General features: G+C 38.5%; 2 protein-coding genes across 4 annotated transcripts; one reads left to right on the forward strand and one right to left on the reverse strand.

Moving 5' to 3' along the window:
• Nucleotides 1-4,475: 4,475 nt before the first annotated feature.
• On the reverse strand, nucleotides 4,476-19,906 carry LOC103101462 (zinc finger protein 2-like). 3 transcript variants are annotated; one of them, XM_056813751.1, is made up of 7 exons: nucleotides 19,406-19,906; nucleotides 13,650-13,761; nucleotides 10,913-11,062; nucleotides 10,397-10,481; nucleotides 9,885-10,011; nucleotides 6,646-6,759; nucleotides 4,476-5,535 (listed from the first exon to the last, which is right to left on the reverse strand). In XM_056813751.1, the coding sequence occupies exons 4-7, from the start codon at nucleotides 10,427-10,429 to the stop codon at nucleotides 4,628-4,630; spliced, it is 1,182 nt and encodes a 393-aa protein (XP_056669729.1). In that variant the 5' UTR covers nucleotides 10,430-10,481; nucleotides 10,913-11,062; nucleotides 13,650-13,761; nucleotides 19,406-19,906; the 3' UTR covers nucleotides 4,476-4,627. The 3 variants fall into 3 exon arrangements, with proteins under 3 accessions (XP_056669729.1, XP_007476620.1, XP_007476618.1); XM_007476558.3 differs by lacking the exon at nucleotides 10,913-11,062; XM_007476556.3 differs by lacking the exons at nucleotides 10,913-11,062; nucleotides 13,650-13,761.
• Nucleotides 12,154-13,427, forward strand: LOC100616755 (small integral membrane protein 15-like). Its single transcript, XM_016425195.2, has one exon. It carries the CDS (start codon nucleotides 12,276-12,278, stop codon nucleotides 12,504-12,506), a length of 231 nt encoding a protein of 76 aa, XP_016280681.1. The 5' UTR covers nucleotides 12,154-12,275; the 3' UTR covers nucleotides 12,507-13,427.
• Nucleotides 19,907-19,937: the final 31 nt, after the last annotated feature.

Raw genomic sequence — 19,937 nt, forward strand, 5'->3', positions numbered from 1 at the left:
AGGATTATTTCAGGAAAAGCTTGAATGACCTAAATGAAGTGATGCAAAGTAAGCAGAAACAGGAGAACATTGTGCACAGTAATAGAAATATTGTACAATGATCAACTGTGAAAGAATTAGCTATTCTTAGCAAGACAATGATCCAAAACAATTCTGAAGGACTTATGACAAAGAATTCTTTTCACCTCCAGAGAAAGATCTGATGGTATTTGAGTGCAGATTGAAGCATCCTGTTTTTCACTTTACTTTAATGTTTTTATTTTGGGGTTATGGTTTTATATAAGTATTCTCTCACAACTTGACCAATATGGAAATATATTTTACATGATCATACATATGTAATCCAGATCAAATTGCTTGTCATGTCAGAGAGAGGAAGGAGATAATTTTTATCTTATCATTTCAGCTGGCACATTCACAAGCACTAAATATTCTTCTAGCTATTTAAGCTGTTCCTTGTTTCTCTAAGAAGCACTTCATAATTAAATCTTTACAAGTATTGAATGTTTTTATAGATTGGTTCTCAAATATTTTAATTCATCTTGTAGTTACTTGGAATGTGATTTCCTTTTCTAAAATTATCCCTTGGATTTTATTATTATGCAAAAAAATCTGTTGACTTTTGTGAGTTCATTTTGTAACTTGCATCTTTACCAAAGCTATTAATTGTCTCAATTAGTATCTTTGATGATTCTAAGATTTTCTAAATAAATCATATGATTGTCAGCAAATATAGTTTTCTCTCCTCTTTATTTTTGTGCTTTTATTTTTTTCTTGTCATGTCATATGCTAAAGATGCTGTTATTAGCATGTTTAGATTTATATAAAATTTATTAGTACTTTTATGTCACCTCCATTTTCAAATATATCACCTCCCTTCCCACAGAGATATTTCTTGTAATGGAGATTTAGAGGAAAAAGAAAAGAAGCAGTTCAGCAAAATCAACCAAGATATCAACTTAGCCAGAGAACTTCTATAATATTCTGTACCTAGAATCTCTTACTTCTGTGAAAATAAGGGAAATATATTCTTTTAATTTTTCTCCAGGGCCAAGCATGGTCATTGTAATTGCACAGCATTCAGTTTGTTTGTTCTTTCAAATTATATTGTGGTCATATATACTGTCTTCCAGTCTGCTTATTTCATTCTATATCACTTCATAGAAGTCTTCCCATGTTCTCTTAATTTTTCTTATTTATGTTTTTTTTGCATTGATTTTGTGCAAAAATATTTAAATTTTATAGTCAAAACTATCTGGTCTTTTTCTATCTTCTCCATTCTTTGGTTATGAATTTATAAATTTTCTCCCTAATCATAATTCTACTTTAGAGTTTAATCCTGGGCTTCAAATTTATTCTCCCTTTCTGAAATGAAAAAAAAAATCATCTTTTTATGCTGAAAAGAAGGAAAATGCTACAAGTAGAAAGAAGATCATGAAATTAAATGTCTACTAAAGGGGCAGTTGGGTAGCTCAGTGGATTGAGAGCCAGGCCCAGAGACAGGAGGTTCTAGGTTCAAATCTGGCCTCAAACACTTCCCAGCTGTATGACCCTGGGCAAGTCACTTAACCTCCATTGCCTAGCTCTTACCACACTTCTGCCTTGGAACCAATTCATGGTATTGATTCTTATACAGAAGATAAAGGTTTTTAAAAAATGTCTACTAAAGATTCATGATAGCTAGCAGCCCTCTCATGAGTTCTTTAAGATGCTAGAAGGAAAGGAAACTAGGTGGTTCAATGGATAGATAGCCAGACATGGAGATAGGTCCTGGGTTCAAATGTGGCCTTAGATACCTCCTAGCTGTATGACTGTGGGCAAGTCACTTAACCCCCATTACCTAGCCCATATATCTCATCTACCTTGGAACTGATACTCACTATCAATTGTAAGATGAAAGGTAAGAGTTTAAAAAAAATAGATGCTGTGGGGAAAGGAATAGGGGTGAAGGGTTACCATGATACCCTGGAAGGGCATGGTACCCTGGCCCCACTCACCTCAATTATAAGGAACTAATTACATTTCTCAATCCAGATAGATAGCCCATGATTTTGATAGCCCATTTCCCATTTTCATACATGCCCCATTTGGCCTAGGTGTTGTGGAAAGGAAAACTTCAGATCTGGCATCTTGGTCCTCCTTACATCTTCTACTTGTCCAGATCCCATTGATAGTGACAAGTGACACAAAACTCAAACTTTCCTTCTCAACTTTCAGTGACAATGATCTGATGCTGCCACCCCAGATTTAAGTTTAGGTCAGGGGTTTGTTGGGGTGGGGAAGAGGACATGTAGCTTCAGTGGGTGAATGCCTATCAAATTAAGCATTTAAATTCCAGCACAATATTGCAAGGCTCTATTTTAAATCATTAGCATAGAGGTGATAACTAAACCCATGAGAAGAAGGCTTTTCCAAAGAATAAATACAAGGATAGAAAATCAGAGACTGAACCTGAAACTCATTTACAGGCAAGAAGGGTTATAAGCATAGTGGTTAGAAATAGAAGAGATATAAATATCTTTAAAACAAAAGAAAATTCAAAGGAGATGGTAGTCAAAAGGGCCATGTGGAGAAGTTGAAACTGATATAAAAGCAAAGAGCACTATAATGCTTTGAAATCAATTTTTAAAAATCACCGGTACCCTTTAAAAGAAGTAAGTTGAAGACAAAAGGTTAAGGAGAAAATGGGTAATGAGAAAGTAGAGACAAGTCTTGTGGGAGGAGTGATGGGTCTCCTATCACACTCACTACACATATAACTTGTATATAATGGAGTAACTTGTGAAGATTGAATTTGGCTATCTCCTGATTGTAACAATGAAGATACTTAGCTCTTCCTTTATTGGGAAGATTGAATTGTAATCCCCAATCTATTTTTAGATTTTAATACCCAAAAGGTGGTAACTCAGTATTTGAAGTAGATTTACCCATTTTAATGTACCAAAAGTGTAAACTCAGTACTTGAAGTAGATCTAACCATTTTAACCAAAGAAGGTGTGAACTAAAGAATGGGCAGTCCTGGAGAGGAGCATCTGCTGTGATTGGTAGATGTGAAATTTAGGGGAGGTGACACAAGAGAAAAAGATCTTTAAAAAAGAGGACCCACAGAGGTCAGAAGATTCATTCGAAGACATTCAAGATTCGATATATTCGAGCATTTGAGATTTGTGATAGAGGGAAGAGTCACACGGAGGAGAGACTGGAAGATGGACACTCAGACTTGTCTGTGGAATTGAACCCCTGGAGGAGCCTGTGCAGGAGACCTCAGACTGCTTTCCTTTTAGATGGTCACTGTTGGTGAGTAAAAGGCTGACTTAGTGACCCTGCCTTTCTGGAGGTGTGAACCTCTGAGAAAGGTCCATTGTCTTGAGACTCTTTTCCTTGATTAGGGCCTTAGAATTTCTACCTGGCTCAGAGGAAGCTGGAGTTTTCTCTCTCCCCTTTTCTCACTTCCTTAATATCTTAGACGCTATTGTAAAAATAAGCTACCACAAATTCCATTTTACTTTAGTAATTCATTTTGGGATTTAGAAATTAAATCCCTGGTGACCACAAAATTAAATATTCAAGTCCAACCATAAATAAATTTAACAAACTTATTTATCTTTATAATAATCACATATATGTATATATGGTGGATAGGGTGACCTGGGAAGGGAATGATCAGAGAAGTCACAGGAAGGCAGAGGATAGTCCATGGTTTTGAGACACAGAAACCAATTTCCTTTCCAGTGACAAAGATATATTGAGTTGATTACTGTTCCCAGAGCAAAAAGTGGAAAGAGGGAGAGAAGCAGATGGTTATAGCCTGTGCACAAATGGCAAAAGACTGATTGAGACTGCAGCATGGTTGGGACCTGAGCAGAAATGGTGGGTTAGATGAATTTGTACTTGCCAATCAGGACAGCTCAACCCTAATGGTTCTACAACTACAAGAAAATTGGGAGGGTGGGCTGGCTTGTTTTCTGGAGGTCTGGAAAGCATTGCTTCCAAGGGGGAAGAGGAAAGCAGGAGCAGAAAGGACAGCAAGATGCCTAAGCTTCCTGGTGGATGACTAACTGGGATACAAAGTAGGATCTGAGGTCAGCTTCACATCCTATAGAAGATTTGAATGTTTAACATAAGCTTTTCTCAAATGGACAAAAATAATTTAAAACTCTGCTGTGAACTTAATGCTTTTAGCTATAGGATTCCACAGATTTGAGGCTCTAGACCATTAATAAGTATGGAGAAAAAGATACAGGTAGGGGAAGATTTATGTCTTAAAGGGGATGCGGTGAATTGAGGTTTCCTATTGAGTAATTGTGCCTCTCTCAAGTTGAAGCCAACAAGGACAGTGAGAGATCTCTTGAGAAGTTTTTAGGTAATTTTGTATTTAGAATACTTGAATCCAGGCTCATGACATACTACCCACAGATCACTTATTCAGAGAGTCTGCTAGCAAAAAAAAAGAGAGAAAAATTTGAATAGCAAGCTGAAATGTTAATAGGCTTGAACAGCAGGTTTATTTCAGTTAGGGAAGGGCAACATCAAGTTTTTAATGGGGTCTGTTGTCCCACCTTGACTCAAGCATTTAATAAAGTGACAAGTCTGACAAATTTTCCCTCAATCCATGATATTCCTAGGATTATTCTTTGGCATAACGTCGCTGATGCTGGATAACAGATGACTTGCGACTGAAAACTTTCCCACATACACTACATTCATAAGGTTTTTCTCCAGTATGAGTTATTTGATGTCGGTTAAGGTGCCTTCTCAAATTGAAGGCTTTCCCACATTCACTGCATTCATAGAGCTTCTCTTTACTGTGAATTTTCTGATGTTGAGTAAGGGACGATCTGTCAAAGAAGGCTTTCCCACATTCCTCACATTCGTAGGGCTTCTCTCCAGTATGAATTCTCTCATGTATGATAAGAGTTGAACGGTCAAAGAAAGCTTTCCCACACTCATTACATTCATAGGGTCTTTGTCCTGTGTGAGTCATTTGATGTCTCCTAAGGCTACTACTATGTCTGAAGGCTTTACCACATTCATTACATTTATAGGGACTCTCTCCAGTATGAATTCTCTGATGTCTGGTAAGATTTGAGCAGTTAAAGAAAGCTTTCCCACATTCATCACATTCATAGGGCTTCTCTCCAGTATGAATTCTTTCATGTATAGTAAGGGATGAACAATCAAAGAAAGCTTTCCCACATTCATTACATTCATAGGGCCTTTCTCCTGTGTGAGTAATCTGATGTCTCCGAAGACTACTTCTGTGTCTGAAGGTTTTCCCACAAATATTACATTCAGGGCTTCTCTCCTTATTGGGATTTTTTTGGTCATTTTTTACCATTTTCTTGAGATTTCTCTTATTGAAAACAGATTTTCTCCTTATATTCCTTTCAGAATGTTCTCTCTGCCTTTCCAGTTTATCCTCAGAAACAGGGACTTCTCTTGTGAATCTTTCCATTAACATTCCTGATGATTCTACTTCTTCAGAAATCTTCTGCTTTGGAGTTGATCCCTGGGCCTCAGGTTTACTCTCCTTACCTAAAACCAAAAGAAAACACAAATTAATGTATTTAACTGTGATTTTGTAAAAGGAAATTCTCTGGTGGAAAGTAGATAAGACAAAAAATGTCTCCTCGGTCACTGTTATTGGGCTGATCTTCTAAATAGTGTAAAAATGGAGATTTGAACCCCAGACTTTAATCCCCAGAAGTCCTTGCTAGTTCCCAGAATTCCCTAAAATCTCACCTGAGTGCTCACCTGGGCCGAGAACAAAATAGGTATTTAAACTGACTGTACTGCCTACTTGCTCTCTCTGCTTCCGCTTCTAAGCACACACAGGAAAGATGTAAGTGGTTGTGAATGGGCTCTCTGCCTAGGCACGTGCTCTCTTATTTTGTATTTTCTTTATTTCTTAACTCTAATCATCTTTAATAAACCTCATAAAATATAATACTTTTAGTAGAGAAACTAAATTTTAACTGTTACAATAGCCTAGGAAACTGAGAAGAGACTAGAAGTTCAGAGATTAAAAAATTGGAAAGGAGGGAAAGGTAAAGAGAAAAATGAGCAAAAAATATGATCAAGCCTATCAAGACAGGGAATTAAGGTAATTTGATTCTCATTCTTTTTTTTTAAACCTTCCCTTCCAGCTTAGAATCAGTACTATGTATTAGGTCCAAGGCAAAAGAGCAGTAAGGGCCAGAGCAAGTTAAGTGACTTACCCAGGATCACACAACTAGATAGTATCTTAGTCCAGACTTAAACCCAGGACCTCCCATCTCTGGGCCTAGCTCTTAATCCAGTCACCTAGCCTCCCCCTCTTATCATTCTTAAAACGAGGAGAAATAATCCAAGAATGCAGTAGCAGGAAGACAGGATATAGGAAGATAAAACTTTCATTTAATAAAGAAGGATGGTTTCTGGGAAGGGTAAAAAGTTGGTGGCTAAAAAAATGAAAAGAAAAGCAGAAGAATCACAGTTAAGGAAAAACAAATCTCTCACCCCCAATTGCCACAAGATGGGAAATGGCTTTCCTGCATGGATCCTGGGCATTGACTATCTCAGAAGCCCTTGGGGCCATGGAGAAGGCACTCTCACATGGGCTCCTGTTTCTATTATGTTCTACCTGCCAACCTCTCTCTTACTCACCCAAATAGGTATTTTTTGAGACCTCTCTCTCTTCAATTCTTTGTAGCTCATGTATCCATGGCTCTTCACCTTGCTCCAATTGGAAGATCACAGCAGGTTTAGCAATTGGGAACCCTGTTTAAAAAGAAAAGAATGAAACATAGCCATTTGTCTCAGAGATACAAAGATTGTTCCAAAGCTCTGTCCTGGCCTTTTTCCCTTCTGCTACACTTTGTTGACTTTTTTCCATCACAGTCAACTACGAATCTTAAAAAGCAGATTTGTCATCTCCTGTTTTAACTCTGAAAATGCCAGACTTTAATAATAAAGACTGGGGTATTAAAAAAAAAAAACTGAGACAGCATAGGATAGGAAAGTCAGGAGTTGCTCCAGGTTTGGGGCAGTTAGGTAACACTATGGATAGAGAGCCAGGCCTGGAGAGGGGAGGAGCTGGTTTCAAATCTGGCCTTAGATACTTTCTAGGTGTGTAACCCTGGGCAAGTCACTTTAACCCCAATTGCCTAGCCCTTGCTGCTTTTCTGTTTTAGAATTGATGTGAAGACAGAAAGTAAGGATTTTGAGAGAGAAAGCTAACTGTCACTGTAATTTCAAAGCATTTCCTATGTCCACAACTAAAGTCCCATTTTGATGCCTCATCATGGCAAAAACATAACCCTGAATTCTCAAAAGTTACACCAGTTGAGTACAAGCTCTGACAGGTTCCATACTAACCTGGAAAGGCTTTAAGAAGGGGCCTGTTAGAACTGAGTCCTAAGAACCTCATCACCAATTTGTTTATAATGGATGGAATTTGTTGACTAAAAGGACTCATGATAACCACCAACTGTGGCACAGAGGTGTTGTCACCTGCATTTGTTTTAAGGAGTAGTCCAAAATTATGGAACCTTAAAGTCCTGAAGTTACTCTTCTAGGACCCATAGAACACAACCATGTCTATTTACTCCACTTCCTTCAAGGCTCAGCTCAGGTTGCACCTATCTGGAATCCTTCCTGATGCCCCAGTTATCAGGACCTGCATCCTCCTTAGATTACATTATCTTCTAACAATAGATCCTATCTGGGAGTATGTGAGCTCCAGAGTTCTGCTTTTTTGTTTCTGCCTTTGTTATTCCCAGCACACACTGAAAGGAAATAACACACAGCTTAGTGGAAAAAGTCTTGACTTGGAAGAAAAGAGCTCTGGGCTGAAGTCTTGCCTAGCATCATTATGGTAACTTTGGAAAGTCATTTATCTTTTCTGAAACTTGGCTTCCTCATTTGTAAAATGGGAATAATAATGAGTAACACTGGGTTGTTTTTGAAATTAAGATAATGTATTTAAAATGCTTTGCAAACCTAAAAGTATTATACAAATATGAACTATCATTGTCATTATAATATTTGACTTAATTTTTTAAATTTTAATTTCCATGTCCAAATTTTTTCTCTCCCTCCATCCTTTCCCCCTCCCCCCAGAGAAGGCAAGAAATAAAGTACTGATTATAGATATGAAGTAATGCAGAACAAATTTCCAGATTAGTTCTGTAAGAAGGGAATTCATCTCCCTTTGTTTTGATTTAATCAATCAGGGACCTGGAGGTCCTTTACCATTGAGTTATATAGGGATATACACCCACCCACAGTGAAAGGAAGTTGAAACGAAAGAGACAGGAAATTGATCCCACAAGCACTGCCCCCAAGATGGTGCCAGACAAATTAAGGAACTATGATTGGTTCCTGAAGATGTGATGTGGAAGAGCTAGTGGGTAGAGAAAACTGCTTATAAAGACAAGACCAGGGGTCTGGAGGACATTTGGATTCTGATTCATTCTGATTCAGGCATTCGGATTCTGGGTCTGTCTTTGGTGACTCTTGCTGAAGACACTCTTCCTCTGGTGACTCTTGACTCTCTTGGACTTCTAGCTGAAGATTGGAACCTGAAGGCTGACGCTTGTGCTCTTCTGACTGGAGATTGGACTCCTGGTGGTGGCAAGCTTCGATTTCATCAGAATGGTATATAGGGTGGTAGGTTAGGCAACTCTCTACCTCTTTCCTACATTTTCCTCTCGTCACTATCTCTGCTCTGATCTAATAAAGCTACTAAAGCTACAGTTCCAAGTGATTCTATAGAACAAACTAGTTCACCGTTCCATCAATAGTACAATAGTTTCCCTATTTTACCACATGCCTTCCAACATTTGTCATTCATCAGTCTGTTATCCAATCTGATAAATAGTACCTCAGAGTTGCTTTCATTTGCATTTCTCTAAATGTTGGTTATTTAGACCATTTTTTATATGACTATAGAAAGCTTTGATTTCATCTTCTGAAAAATGCCTGTTCATATCCTTTGTAACCTTTTATCAATGAGAGGATAGCTTATGTTTATTTTTTAAATTAGGCTCAGATTCCTATATATCTGAAAAATGAAACTTTTATCAGAGAAATTTCCCATAAAATTTTTTCCCAAAATTCCTGCTTTCCTTCTAATTTCAGCCACGTTGGCTTTGTTTGTGCAAAATCCTTTTAAGTTAGTGTAATCAAAATTATCTCTTTTATCTTCTGTGATCCTCTATATCCTGTTTGGTCATAAACTCTTCTTTTATCAATATATTTGACAGGTAATTTTTTTTCATATTCTTTCATCACCCTTTATGTCTAAATCCCATTCCTTTTGAGCTTATACTGGCACATGGTGTGAGATATTGGTCTCCAAATTTGCTTTCCAGTTTTTTTCCAGCAGTTTTTGTCAAATAATGAGTTCTTGCCCCAACAGCTTGGATCTTTGAATTTATCAAACACTAGGAGATTGCAGTCTTTTACTTCTGTATTCTATTTTTCTAATCTATTCAATTGATCAACCAGTCTACTTCTCATTTAGTACTATTTTATATTTTGATTTTATCACTTTAGGGTATAATTTTATATCTCATATAGGCACTTAATTTTATTTTATATTTTTTTAACCTTTACCTTCTGTCTTAGAATCAATACTATGCATTGATTCTAAGGCAGAAGAGTGGTAAGAGCTAGGCAATGGGGGTTAAATGACTTGCCCAGGGTCACATAGCTAGGAAGTGTTTAAGGCCAGATTTGAACCCAGGACTTCCCATCTCTGGAATTGGCTCTCAATCCAATGAGCTACCCAGCTACCCCCAGCACTTAATTAAAAAAAATAATTTCATTATCCATATTTATGCCAGAAAAATGTTTTCTTGATAGTGTATAGATTCTGAACCGAAGCATGAAACCATCCTTACCCAGTGAGATGAGGTTTCTGTAGTTCTCCAACATCACATCTCTGTAGAGGTCCCTCTGAGCAGGGTTCAGTTGCTGCCACTCCTCTTGGGTGAAGTTCACAGCCACATCCTTGAAGGTCACGGATTCCTGAAATAAACCCATTCTGGCTCACCCGCAGGTCCTCCCTTGTAGGGAATGAGAGTTGATTAGATGAACTACAGAGACCAATGGAGAAAAGGAAGTCAGTCCAAAGCCATTAAGGGCTCTAAAGACCACCTCCTCTGGGATAAGGCAGAAGACAAAGGCAGGAGGCTAAAGGCAGGAAGCAGACTATCTCCAAGCCACCATGCTGATCCCTGGGCCATCAATGGTCCACCAAGATGGGGCCAGCTTCCTAGAGTTGAAGAACTGGGGCTCTGGTTTTTGGATGGGATAGCCAGACAGGGAAACTTCATGATAAGGGGAGAAAAAGCACACATATTCTGGAAACAGTGACTGCGTTTCAGGAAAGAGAGAGGAAAGAACAATTTACCTGGGACCGGGCTGTTGGCAGCACAGAAGCCATTTCTTTTTCTGTATGACCCTCGAGGAGAAAGTCAAAGTCCTGAGATACAGGGCTGCAAAAAGAGAATGAGAACATACATGAGGGAGCCTGGACTTATTTTTTAATTCCTAGACTCTCTCCATAGCAGTGTGACATAATTTTTTCCCACCAGGGCAAGTCACTCAGCCCTCATTGCCTAACCCTTACTGCATTTCTGCCTTATAACTGATACTTCCTGTCAATTCTAAGACAGAAGGGTTAAGAGAAAAAGAGAGAGTTCACTGGTTCTGGAGTCAGAGGATGTGAGTTCAAATCCTGCCTGTCACTTAATATCTAAATTACTTTTAGCAAGTCATGTAGCTTCTCAGGGCCTCAGTTTTTTCATCTGTAAAATGAATCTACTTGGACTTAATTAGCCTTCAAGCAAGCTCTATTCCAGGGATCCCCAAACTGTGGCCCCCTAAGGCCATTAATCTGCCCCCCCTGCACTTCTGGAAGGGGTACCTCTTTCATTGGTGGTCAATGAGAAGAGCACAGTCTGCATCCTGTTCCTGGAGTACTGTATATGGTGGCGCCGCAAAGTGCAGTGTTGCTCACATATAATACTACTTCCAGTGACATAATCCTTGGTGTGACGCCTTGTTCTGAGAGTAACTGAATGAGAATGAGGAGCAGTGCAAAGGATTATGTGGCTGCACAATGGAAGACGTCAGCATGGTGAGCAGCGATCTGGGGGAGGGGATTCCACACTGTATATACTGCTGCCCCATGTAGTGGTGGCAGTGATGGGCCTGTGCAAGGTGTGACAGGTCCATCACAGCCAGTGCTACAGCCTCCACTATCCCACACAGCAGTATACAGATTTGTTCAGTTTTTTTAATTGTCTGGCCCTCCAACGGTCTGAGGGACAGTGAACTGGCCCCCTGTGTAAAAAGTTTGGAGACCCCTGCTCTATTCCTATAATGCTATAACACAACCACTCTGCCTCTAGCCTCTTTCACTGAAGGAAAATAATTCTTATTCTCTTTTTTGTTTCGCCTATTTTATGAAAAATTAAGTCTCTGACTTCCAAAATGACATTATGGACCCTAGAATCAGAGAGGGAGCTGAGGGGCTGTGCTCTGATTATCTATGTAAAAAAAAACCGGGAGGGATTACAGAAACCACTCACCAAAGTCTGCGGTGACTTTATTTTGAGGGGCACCTCACCTCACTGAGCCAATGAATCTAAGAAAGGAGCTCAAAGGCCTCTTGTGCACATTATGCCTGGATAAGAATCCTCTCTGGATCACCCCTGATGAGCCACCCCGGTCCTTGAGGGCCTCTAATGAGAGGGGGGCCCTGTTCCCCAATAGCCTATCCCTTTCTGGACGGCTCTGACTCTGCCCAAATCTGCCTCTTCACTGCTTTCTGGACAGGGGCCAAGTCTCTTTCCCTATAACTTATCCATATCCCCTCTAAATCTTCCCTCCTCCAAGTTCGACCTCTGATTCTTCTTATTGAATCTGGTGTCGAATATTTTCTAGTCTGTTGTGGCTATGATGGGCAGATATCTGAAGAAGGAAGACTCTTCCCTCCATTACACATTCTAGTCTCCCTTAGTACAAACTTTCACTTTTCTATTGATTTCATTTTTTCTTTTTTTATGATGAACTGAAATACAAAGACCTCCAATATATCAAAAAAAGGCAGATTATATACGAAATCTCCATAACATAATTTGCTTTAAAAACTTCCTATTGCGGTCGGTTCGCTGAGCCTGGGGGAGCTGGAGTCCTGCAAAGAAGTGTAAAACCTCAAGGTCCTCAAAAGTGTCAGGAATGATCCTGCTGTAAAGTCTTTGGAAAGGATTTTTCCAAGGACAGCTATGGAGATGATTGATGTAAAAGCCTGGGCAGAGTATGTTGTGGAGTGGGCTGCAAAGGATCCATATGGCTTCCTTACTACAATGATTTTGGCTCTGACTCCACTTTTTCTAGCAAGTGCAGTACTGTCTTGGAAACTGGCAAAAATGATTGAGGCCAGAGAAAAGGAGCAGAAGAAGAAACAGAGACGTCAAGAAAACATTGCAAAAGCCAAACGGCTAAAGAAAGATTGAGAGAAAAATCAGGTTAAGAAGAAAACCCTTCTCAGTGAAAGAGTCTACAGTTAGAGAAAAATCATTCAACATATGCAGTTTTCAAAGAAACACTAGGGTGCTTTTGTTGTATTTTATAATAGTGTTATCTTATCCAACTAAATTTGGCCATGTGAGAAAATTTAAACTCTAACCTCAATGCTTTAACTAGTAATTTTTTCAGCTTGGGTACAGAAGTTTGTTGGTGCCTGTCAGCTACTATAAATGAACATTTATACTGCAAATTCTTTATAACTCAAGTTTGCCATTGCTTTTTGGTAGCCCATGCTCTTAAGTGAATCTTATGTTAGAAATGAAAATGATTTAAGAATATGAATGATCATCTCATAACACCTTAAGCTTGGGATCCTGTTTGTGGACAAAGATTTGGAATATTGAAAATCAATTTTTTTTTCTCTTTTAGGGGGATGAGAAATATATTCTTCAGTTATTTTTTTAGACCATTGTTTTTTGTGACCCTTCGATAGATTTATGATTCATTGGGGTGCGTACTTGCTCTACCAGTACAATTTATATCCCTTGCATGTTTTCCTCATCCTCTGCAATGGTTGTTGATGTCATTCCATATTTCTTTGAGAGGAGCCACCCAGTGGGTGTCTTCCTCTAGTTCTTTTAATATTGGTGCTTGGGCTATCTGTCTTGTCTCATTCTCACTCTTAAACTAGCCTACCTCCTTTTCTGATTATGCATGTCCTTATGATATACTTTATGCTACCATACAGCTCTTATTCACAATTGTTTCCTTAATATGGAATCATTTTTGAGAGCAAAAGCAAATCTTGATCATTTTTGCATTGTTAATGTCAGCTACACTTGAAAGATTCTGGCAATGTGATTGTAAGACATTTCATATTTGATTAATTTTAATACACTATAGAATTGTCCCCTGCTTTCTTTTTTAATTGCATAGCATATTATATATTGTGCAAATAGAACTATGTGCAGTTATGAACACTGCTATCCACCTTAGGAATCACCTGCAGAGGAGAATTTACAATTGCTATAAATATGCCAGACTTACTGGGATCTGACTTATTCATGTTCGTATTGTACATAACAATGAATTGATAAAATGTTTTGTCTGATGATTCTTCAAATACATACCTTTTTTTTAATCCATTATTTTAACCTGTGTGATAACAGATCCAGTGTACCCATAGGTTCAGATAACTCCACATTAAAGGGCAGTTTCCTGAGGCATCTTAAAAACAGGCCCCTAAACCAAAATAAAACCCATTTTTATATGTGCTGGTAGAATGGAAAAAAAACCACCCTGATATGTAAACTAAATGGGAATGAAAACAAGTTAATTGTTTTTAATCAAAAAGCTAAAATAAGACTTCTCTTTTGAAAAAAGGATTGTTTGATTGATTTAACCTTCTTGTATGCTTTTATGACTATTTAATTGTTATGATCATGTTTTCCTCCTAAATGAATTTAAAGTTTTTTAAATTTTAAAGTTAAGGTTTAAACTTTTTAAAGTTTTAAATTAAAGAATTTAAAGTTTTAAAAGTCTAGTAATTCTAATTTAAGAAATAAATTAGGAATATAAATAAATTTGATACTTTTTTAAGAAAAAAAATAAAAATAAAAACTGCCTATTATTATTGTGCTTTAAAAACTGATAAACAGAGGGGCAGCAAGGTGGCTTGGTAAATTAGGAACCAGTTCACAGATCCCAGGTTAAGACCTCTAATCTAACTCAAACTGCTTCATTTTACCTACGAGCACTACATTAAACTTTGTTGAAAATCTTAAATCCATATATCCCATGGGTACTGTTCCCCTGGTCTATCAATCTTTTTACCTTGTCAAAAAAGTAAATAAGTTTAATCAAGTATGATTTCTTGATAAAGTCATGCTAAAATATGGAGACCAACAGCTTTGATATTAGCAAGTGTTTCATAATTTGCCCTAGAATCTTTTCAGTGAATGAAGATAAGCTCACTGCTGGAGTCTGTAGAATTCTTCTCTCTTTTGAAAATCTGAATGTTTGCTCTTTTCTAATCCTGCAGCAACCTTCCTATTCTCTGATCTTTCAGAGATCCTATTCAGCAGTCATAACTGCCAGGTCTCTCTTTATTGAAGATGTCATTTTTCTAGGACAGGTGGATGGAGAGACAAGATGGGAGGTCCTGGGTTCAAATATGGCCTCATATACTTCCTAGCTATGGAACTCGGGGCAAACTGCTTAATCCCAATCGCGTAGCCCTTACCGTTCTTGGAACCAATACTTAGTATTGATTCTAAGACAGACAGAAAAGTTTAAAAAAAAAAACAAAAGATGCCATTCTTCTGGGCAGGGTGACTTGAATTCTTTGGAGACAGAAGGATGCTGCCTGATTGTCTCCTTGTTATTCTCTGGTTTTCACTTCCAGGTAAAAATGTTTGTTCTATCTTCCCATTCCATAGGCCTTAAAGAGTCAAAGCAAAATAAGATTTGAGTAGTTGATCTACCTCACTATCACCTGTAGTTTCATCTTTTCCCCAAAACAATAATAAACTTTCTTTGGGACTCCCTTGATCCTAACATGAGTTAAAATAAACAAATCAATCAATCAATCCCCTCTCTGTTGCCCCTAGCTTTCTTTGCCAGCTTCATTCTGGGCTTCAGAGCTCCAGATATAATTGTTGTGCCTGTGCCCTTCCTCTTTAGTAGTTTAGTGTAAAACTCCCTACTCCCTTTTATGATCATAATAGCATTAGCTTTTATTATTATTTTCATAACACAATTATTAGTTTTTAGTCAAATACTATAGTTTACTTTATAAAAACCATAAAGATCAGCTAAGAAAATTACAGTTTAGGGAAGAATCAAATCTTGTTTACATCTTGACCTTAGGCCTATAACCCAGGAGTTTCCAATAAACCTATCATACCCCTCTCGTTTGTACATTATGAGATTCACACAGGAGGTGGAGGGCTACTCTTGTTTGCACATATCAGTTAACCAAACTGCTGACTCCTAATATTACACAATAATCGTCAGCAAAAATACCGAGACCCTGGCTGAGTACTGCAAAGGCTTTGTAATAGACATAAGTCACCACCCATGGTGATTTACACTTAACCAGCACTTGCCGGTCACTAATTAAGAAACACCCATGTGGAAGATTTTGTATCCTTTCCATTTTAATTCTGATTGTTTGGATTTGGTTGTTTTGGGTTTGGTTTTTTCCTGTCACCGTGTCATCAGATTTAATGGCATTAAAAAGGCTGTCTTCTAAGGCTTAGGGTCTTTGGTCTTGATCTTGACCAGGGTTCAGCTTTATTGGAAGTTTGGCCCCCTTTCAATACACCTATTTAGCTTGGAGTTTTTACATTGGTGTTATAAATTTTTGCCACAGTAGTCACATTGTTAACAGAAGTTCCATCTTCTACATGTCTTTTTAAAATATAATTTGTTTAAGAGTGTCCTAAATCATCATATCAATCTTTTTGAGGAGTTTCCATTTTTCTTCCTCATAAAAGTAATTTCTCTATGTCTTTAGAGTTCTTTTTTTTTCAAATTGGTGCATTTATTCAACTTTTTTCTTTTAGTTATTATGAAGTCAATACATTTCAATAAATATGAACATTTCCCCATATAAAAAGAAAAAGAAAAAAAGAGGACTGACTGCATATAAAACCACAAATCTCCATTATATACCTTGGGTTTTGTCTATATATTTACTTTTTAAATAATTTATTAATATCTTTTGCTTTTTTGTCACCATAGTTTCCCCATATAACAAATTCCCCAAGACAGTTACTCCATATAATAAGTATTTTTCCAAAAGAAAAAAAGAAAAAATTTGCATAACTAATCAATTCATCCAAAAAAAAGCCTAAAACTATATAAAATGTTCAACACTTGTGGACCTCCTACCTCTGTAAATGCGAGGGTCTACTCATTATTCTTCTTCCAAGCCATGTTGGTTCTTTAGAATTTTGCAATATTCACTTTTGATTCTTTTGTGTGGTTGTTCTTTGCATTTATATACTGAAAATGTTTCCTGGCTATGCTTTCTTCAGTCTGCACTAGTTTATGTTCATCCCCTCCATGCTTTCTCTGTTTCTAAATTATTATGATGGTCCTAGCCTTGTTCTTTTTCTTTCTTTCCCCTATAAACTTCATTCTCTTCTCTTTTGTTACTTAGAAAATGAAGAAAAGAATACCCATGCTTAATATAAAGGAGAATAAAGGGAAGTTTACTGTCTGCAAGGTGTATTTCCCATTATACTCTGAGTTTCCCCAAAAGACCTGAGAACAGATACTTTTTTTTTGGGGGGGGGTGTTTGTTTTCCTTTCTTTGTAGCTTCAGTGTTCAGCTCATAGTATGGGTTTAATAAATGCTTGTTGACTTGACTCTCATAACTTCACTCTCAGTGGAGGTCTTTCTGTTATACACTTATTGGTGGAGATTTTAGACCATACATTAGGGGTTTATTATATAGTGTCATTTTGCCTCAAAGATCCTCCATTTGTGTTTTCATCTTTTTCTCAGGTCTCAAAAGAATCAGAGAAACGGAATTCAGTTGGTCATATAGTCCAATCTATAACCAAAAGGAAACTCGAATATCTATACACTAGTAGTCATGCAAACCATGTTTAAAGACTTCTAATGAGGGGGAACACACTTCTTTTCAAGAAAACCTGTTCCACTCTGGAAATACTCTACTTATTAGGGCATTTTTTTCAGACATCAAGCCTAAATTCTCTTCTTGTATTCTGTCCATTGCTACTGGTTCTGCACTATGGGGACAAACACAGCAAGTCTAATCCAGCATAATGATTCTTCACATATGTGACCAAAGTCATCATGGCTCTGTGCCCCCAACTCCATTTTCCACCCTAAAGGCTCTAAACAGCCCTTGGTCCTTCCACTAATCTTCATATGGCATGGACTCAAGGTCTTTCACCAGTGATCTTGGTGTCTTTCTCTAGACAATTTCCAGGAAAGGTGATCCTACTCTTCCCCTAATGCTATCCCCTCTATCCCACCATCCTATCTTCTATCACCCTTAGGATCTTAGGTCCACTGTCATCCACTTCCTCTACTAATCTTCCTTCTCCTCCACAGATTCTTTCTTTCTACTGTTAAGCATCCAAAAGTCTCCTCTGAGAGCTCATCTTAAACCAACTTGTTTAACTCTTCTTCCCCTTCAGGTGTTTTTCCATTCTTTCATTTAATTTTCTTTAAATCTTTTATTTATACTTTTAGATCATGCCACACCAAACAAAATAAACTCTTACTAAATATTCCTTAAAAATATGAAATGAATATGAAAACAACTTAAATTTATACCAGTTAATGATACATATTTAATGAGTACATAATCATTATGTATGGTACATAGTAAAAAGTCATACATGGTAAACAGATCAACTAAATACTTTTAAAGTAAAAAAAGAAATCCACATATGTCCATAGACAGCTAGGGAAAAGGCAGTCCTGAGCAGTGGAAAGAAAAATGGAATGTTGGTGGCCCACAACCTTTTAATGTGCCTTTTAATGGTCATTGTTCTGCTCTTCCACTCCCTCTATGTTCTTATTTTATGTTGCTCAGTCTTTTAAGCTTCCTAAATAAAATTCAAGCTTCTTGAGGGCAAGGGCTGGTGTTTGGCCTGTAGCAAGTACAAAATAAATGGCTGCTGAATGAATTGGAGGGTAATGAAAGCAGTCATTTATAAGATCTCAGAAAACTGAGAAAGAGCCATAAAGGAACCTGCTCAGAATGACACCCAGCCAGATGGATGTCCCAAAGCAGGGCTCTCTCCACCATATCCCATGACCAGAGATAAGAGCAGGTGAGGTCAGTAGCAGGGTCCCACGGTGGACTCAAGTTGGGCATATATTGAATTCAGAAAGATTATTTGGGGCTGAGGGTGGGAGAGACTGGAGGCAGGGAAAGTATTAAAAATAAGACTGGATAGGTAGCACATTGGACAGAGGGGCTGGGAACATCGGAACAAGACTAGGCGACTTCTAGCCTGTTAGCTTGAAGTGAGGAGCCAGAATCCGCCACCAAATCCCTCCAGTCACTCAGTCATCAGCACACAGCGTCTGGAGCGGTGCTAATTACTGAGGGGCACAAAGAAAGGCAGGAGCCGGTCCCTGCCTCAGAGCTTACACTGAAATTCCCGAAAGTGAGTTCGGGCAGATTCAGAGAAACCCAAACAGCCCCCGCACAAACATCTGCAAGTGTGGGGCTCCACAATCGGCTTCCTTCCAGGCTTAGCTCAGATCCTATCTTCCGCATGCAGGAGGTCTTCTCCAAGCCTATTCCCCTAGTCCCTTCCCTGGGACATTACCTCTCATTTAACCCGTACGTACTCCTCCGATTCTGTAGTACAGTTCTCTGCCCTTAGAACTGGGACTCCTTGAGGGCAAGGGCTGTTTTGTCTTGCTTTGTATCCCCAGCAATCAATCAGCATTGTGCCCAGCAGGCGCTTAATAAATGTTAATTGCTTGATGGTATCTCTGTGTTGATTATCTCCCGTGTATTCAGTCTATAACTCGTCCCTACATATCCGTTTGCTCGTCCTCTCCTCTATTAGAGTGTAAGCTCCTGGAGGGCAGGGGGTTGCCTTTTGCCCCCGTGGTTCCTACCACAGAGTAAACCGTAGGCTCTTAATAAATGCATGAAGCCTTTACTAGACTGACATCTAAAAAAGCCCACGATCCCCGCTACTGCTGCCGCATATGGGAGGAAAGTCTGATTCTCCACAAAATGGGGATCCCTCCCTCCCTTTCTCAGCCCGAGGTCCACACACAAGCCCTGTCCGGTACAATCCCTCTCGGTACAATCCCTCTCGATACAATCCCTCTCGATACATTCCCAATCACAACCCTGTGCGCTAGCGGCGAGGGCTTTACCTCCACATCAAGGGTGGTCCAAAATCCTAGGAGTGAAGTCCGAAGCAGAACTGCGCCTGCGCCCACTCTCGCAGGCCAACTACCCTCAGACTTCTTCAGGCCTCTTCCGCTTCCTCCGTCCAGACTTCATTTCCCAAGGGCTTCGGGGGCTCTCTGCTCTAAGCAGGCTCGGAAATAGATTCTGGGAAATTGATGTTGCCTCTATGGATTCTGGGAAGTGTAGTCCCAATTGGACCACCTCTGGGCAGAGATGCTATACTATACTGAGGGATGACCAAAGTGTAAATTTGTTTTGATTTACCATACTAATTTGTTTTAAGGAAAGACTTCGGAGGTGAGATTAGAGACAAGGAATAGTGCCAAGTGGTTAGTGATATGATACGGGAGGGGGGGGGGAAAGTGGGAAAAGGATACAGCATTTTTTTCATTGTAAACTTAAACACCAAAGGAGATGAACATTTTCAGGTGAAAATTAATACAATGGAAAATTGAATACAAAGCCATGAATTTGTTATGCCGAAAACGTTATTTT

Source organism: Monodelphis domestica, chromosome 1 (genome assembly GCF_027887165.1).
Source record: "Monodelphis domestica isolate mMonDom1 chromosome 1, mMonDom1.pri, whole genome shotgun sequence".
In the NCBI taxonomy this organism is placed as follows: Eukaryota; Metazoa; Chordata; class Mammalia; order Didelphimorphia; family Didelphidae; genus Monodelphis; species Monodelphis domestica.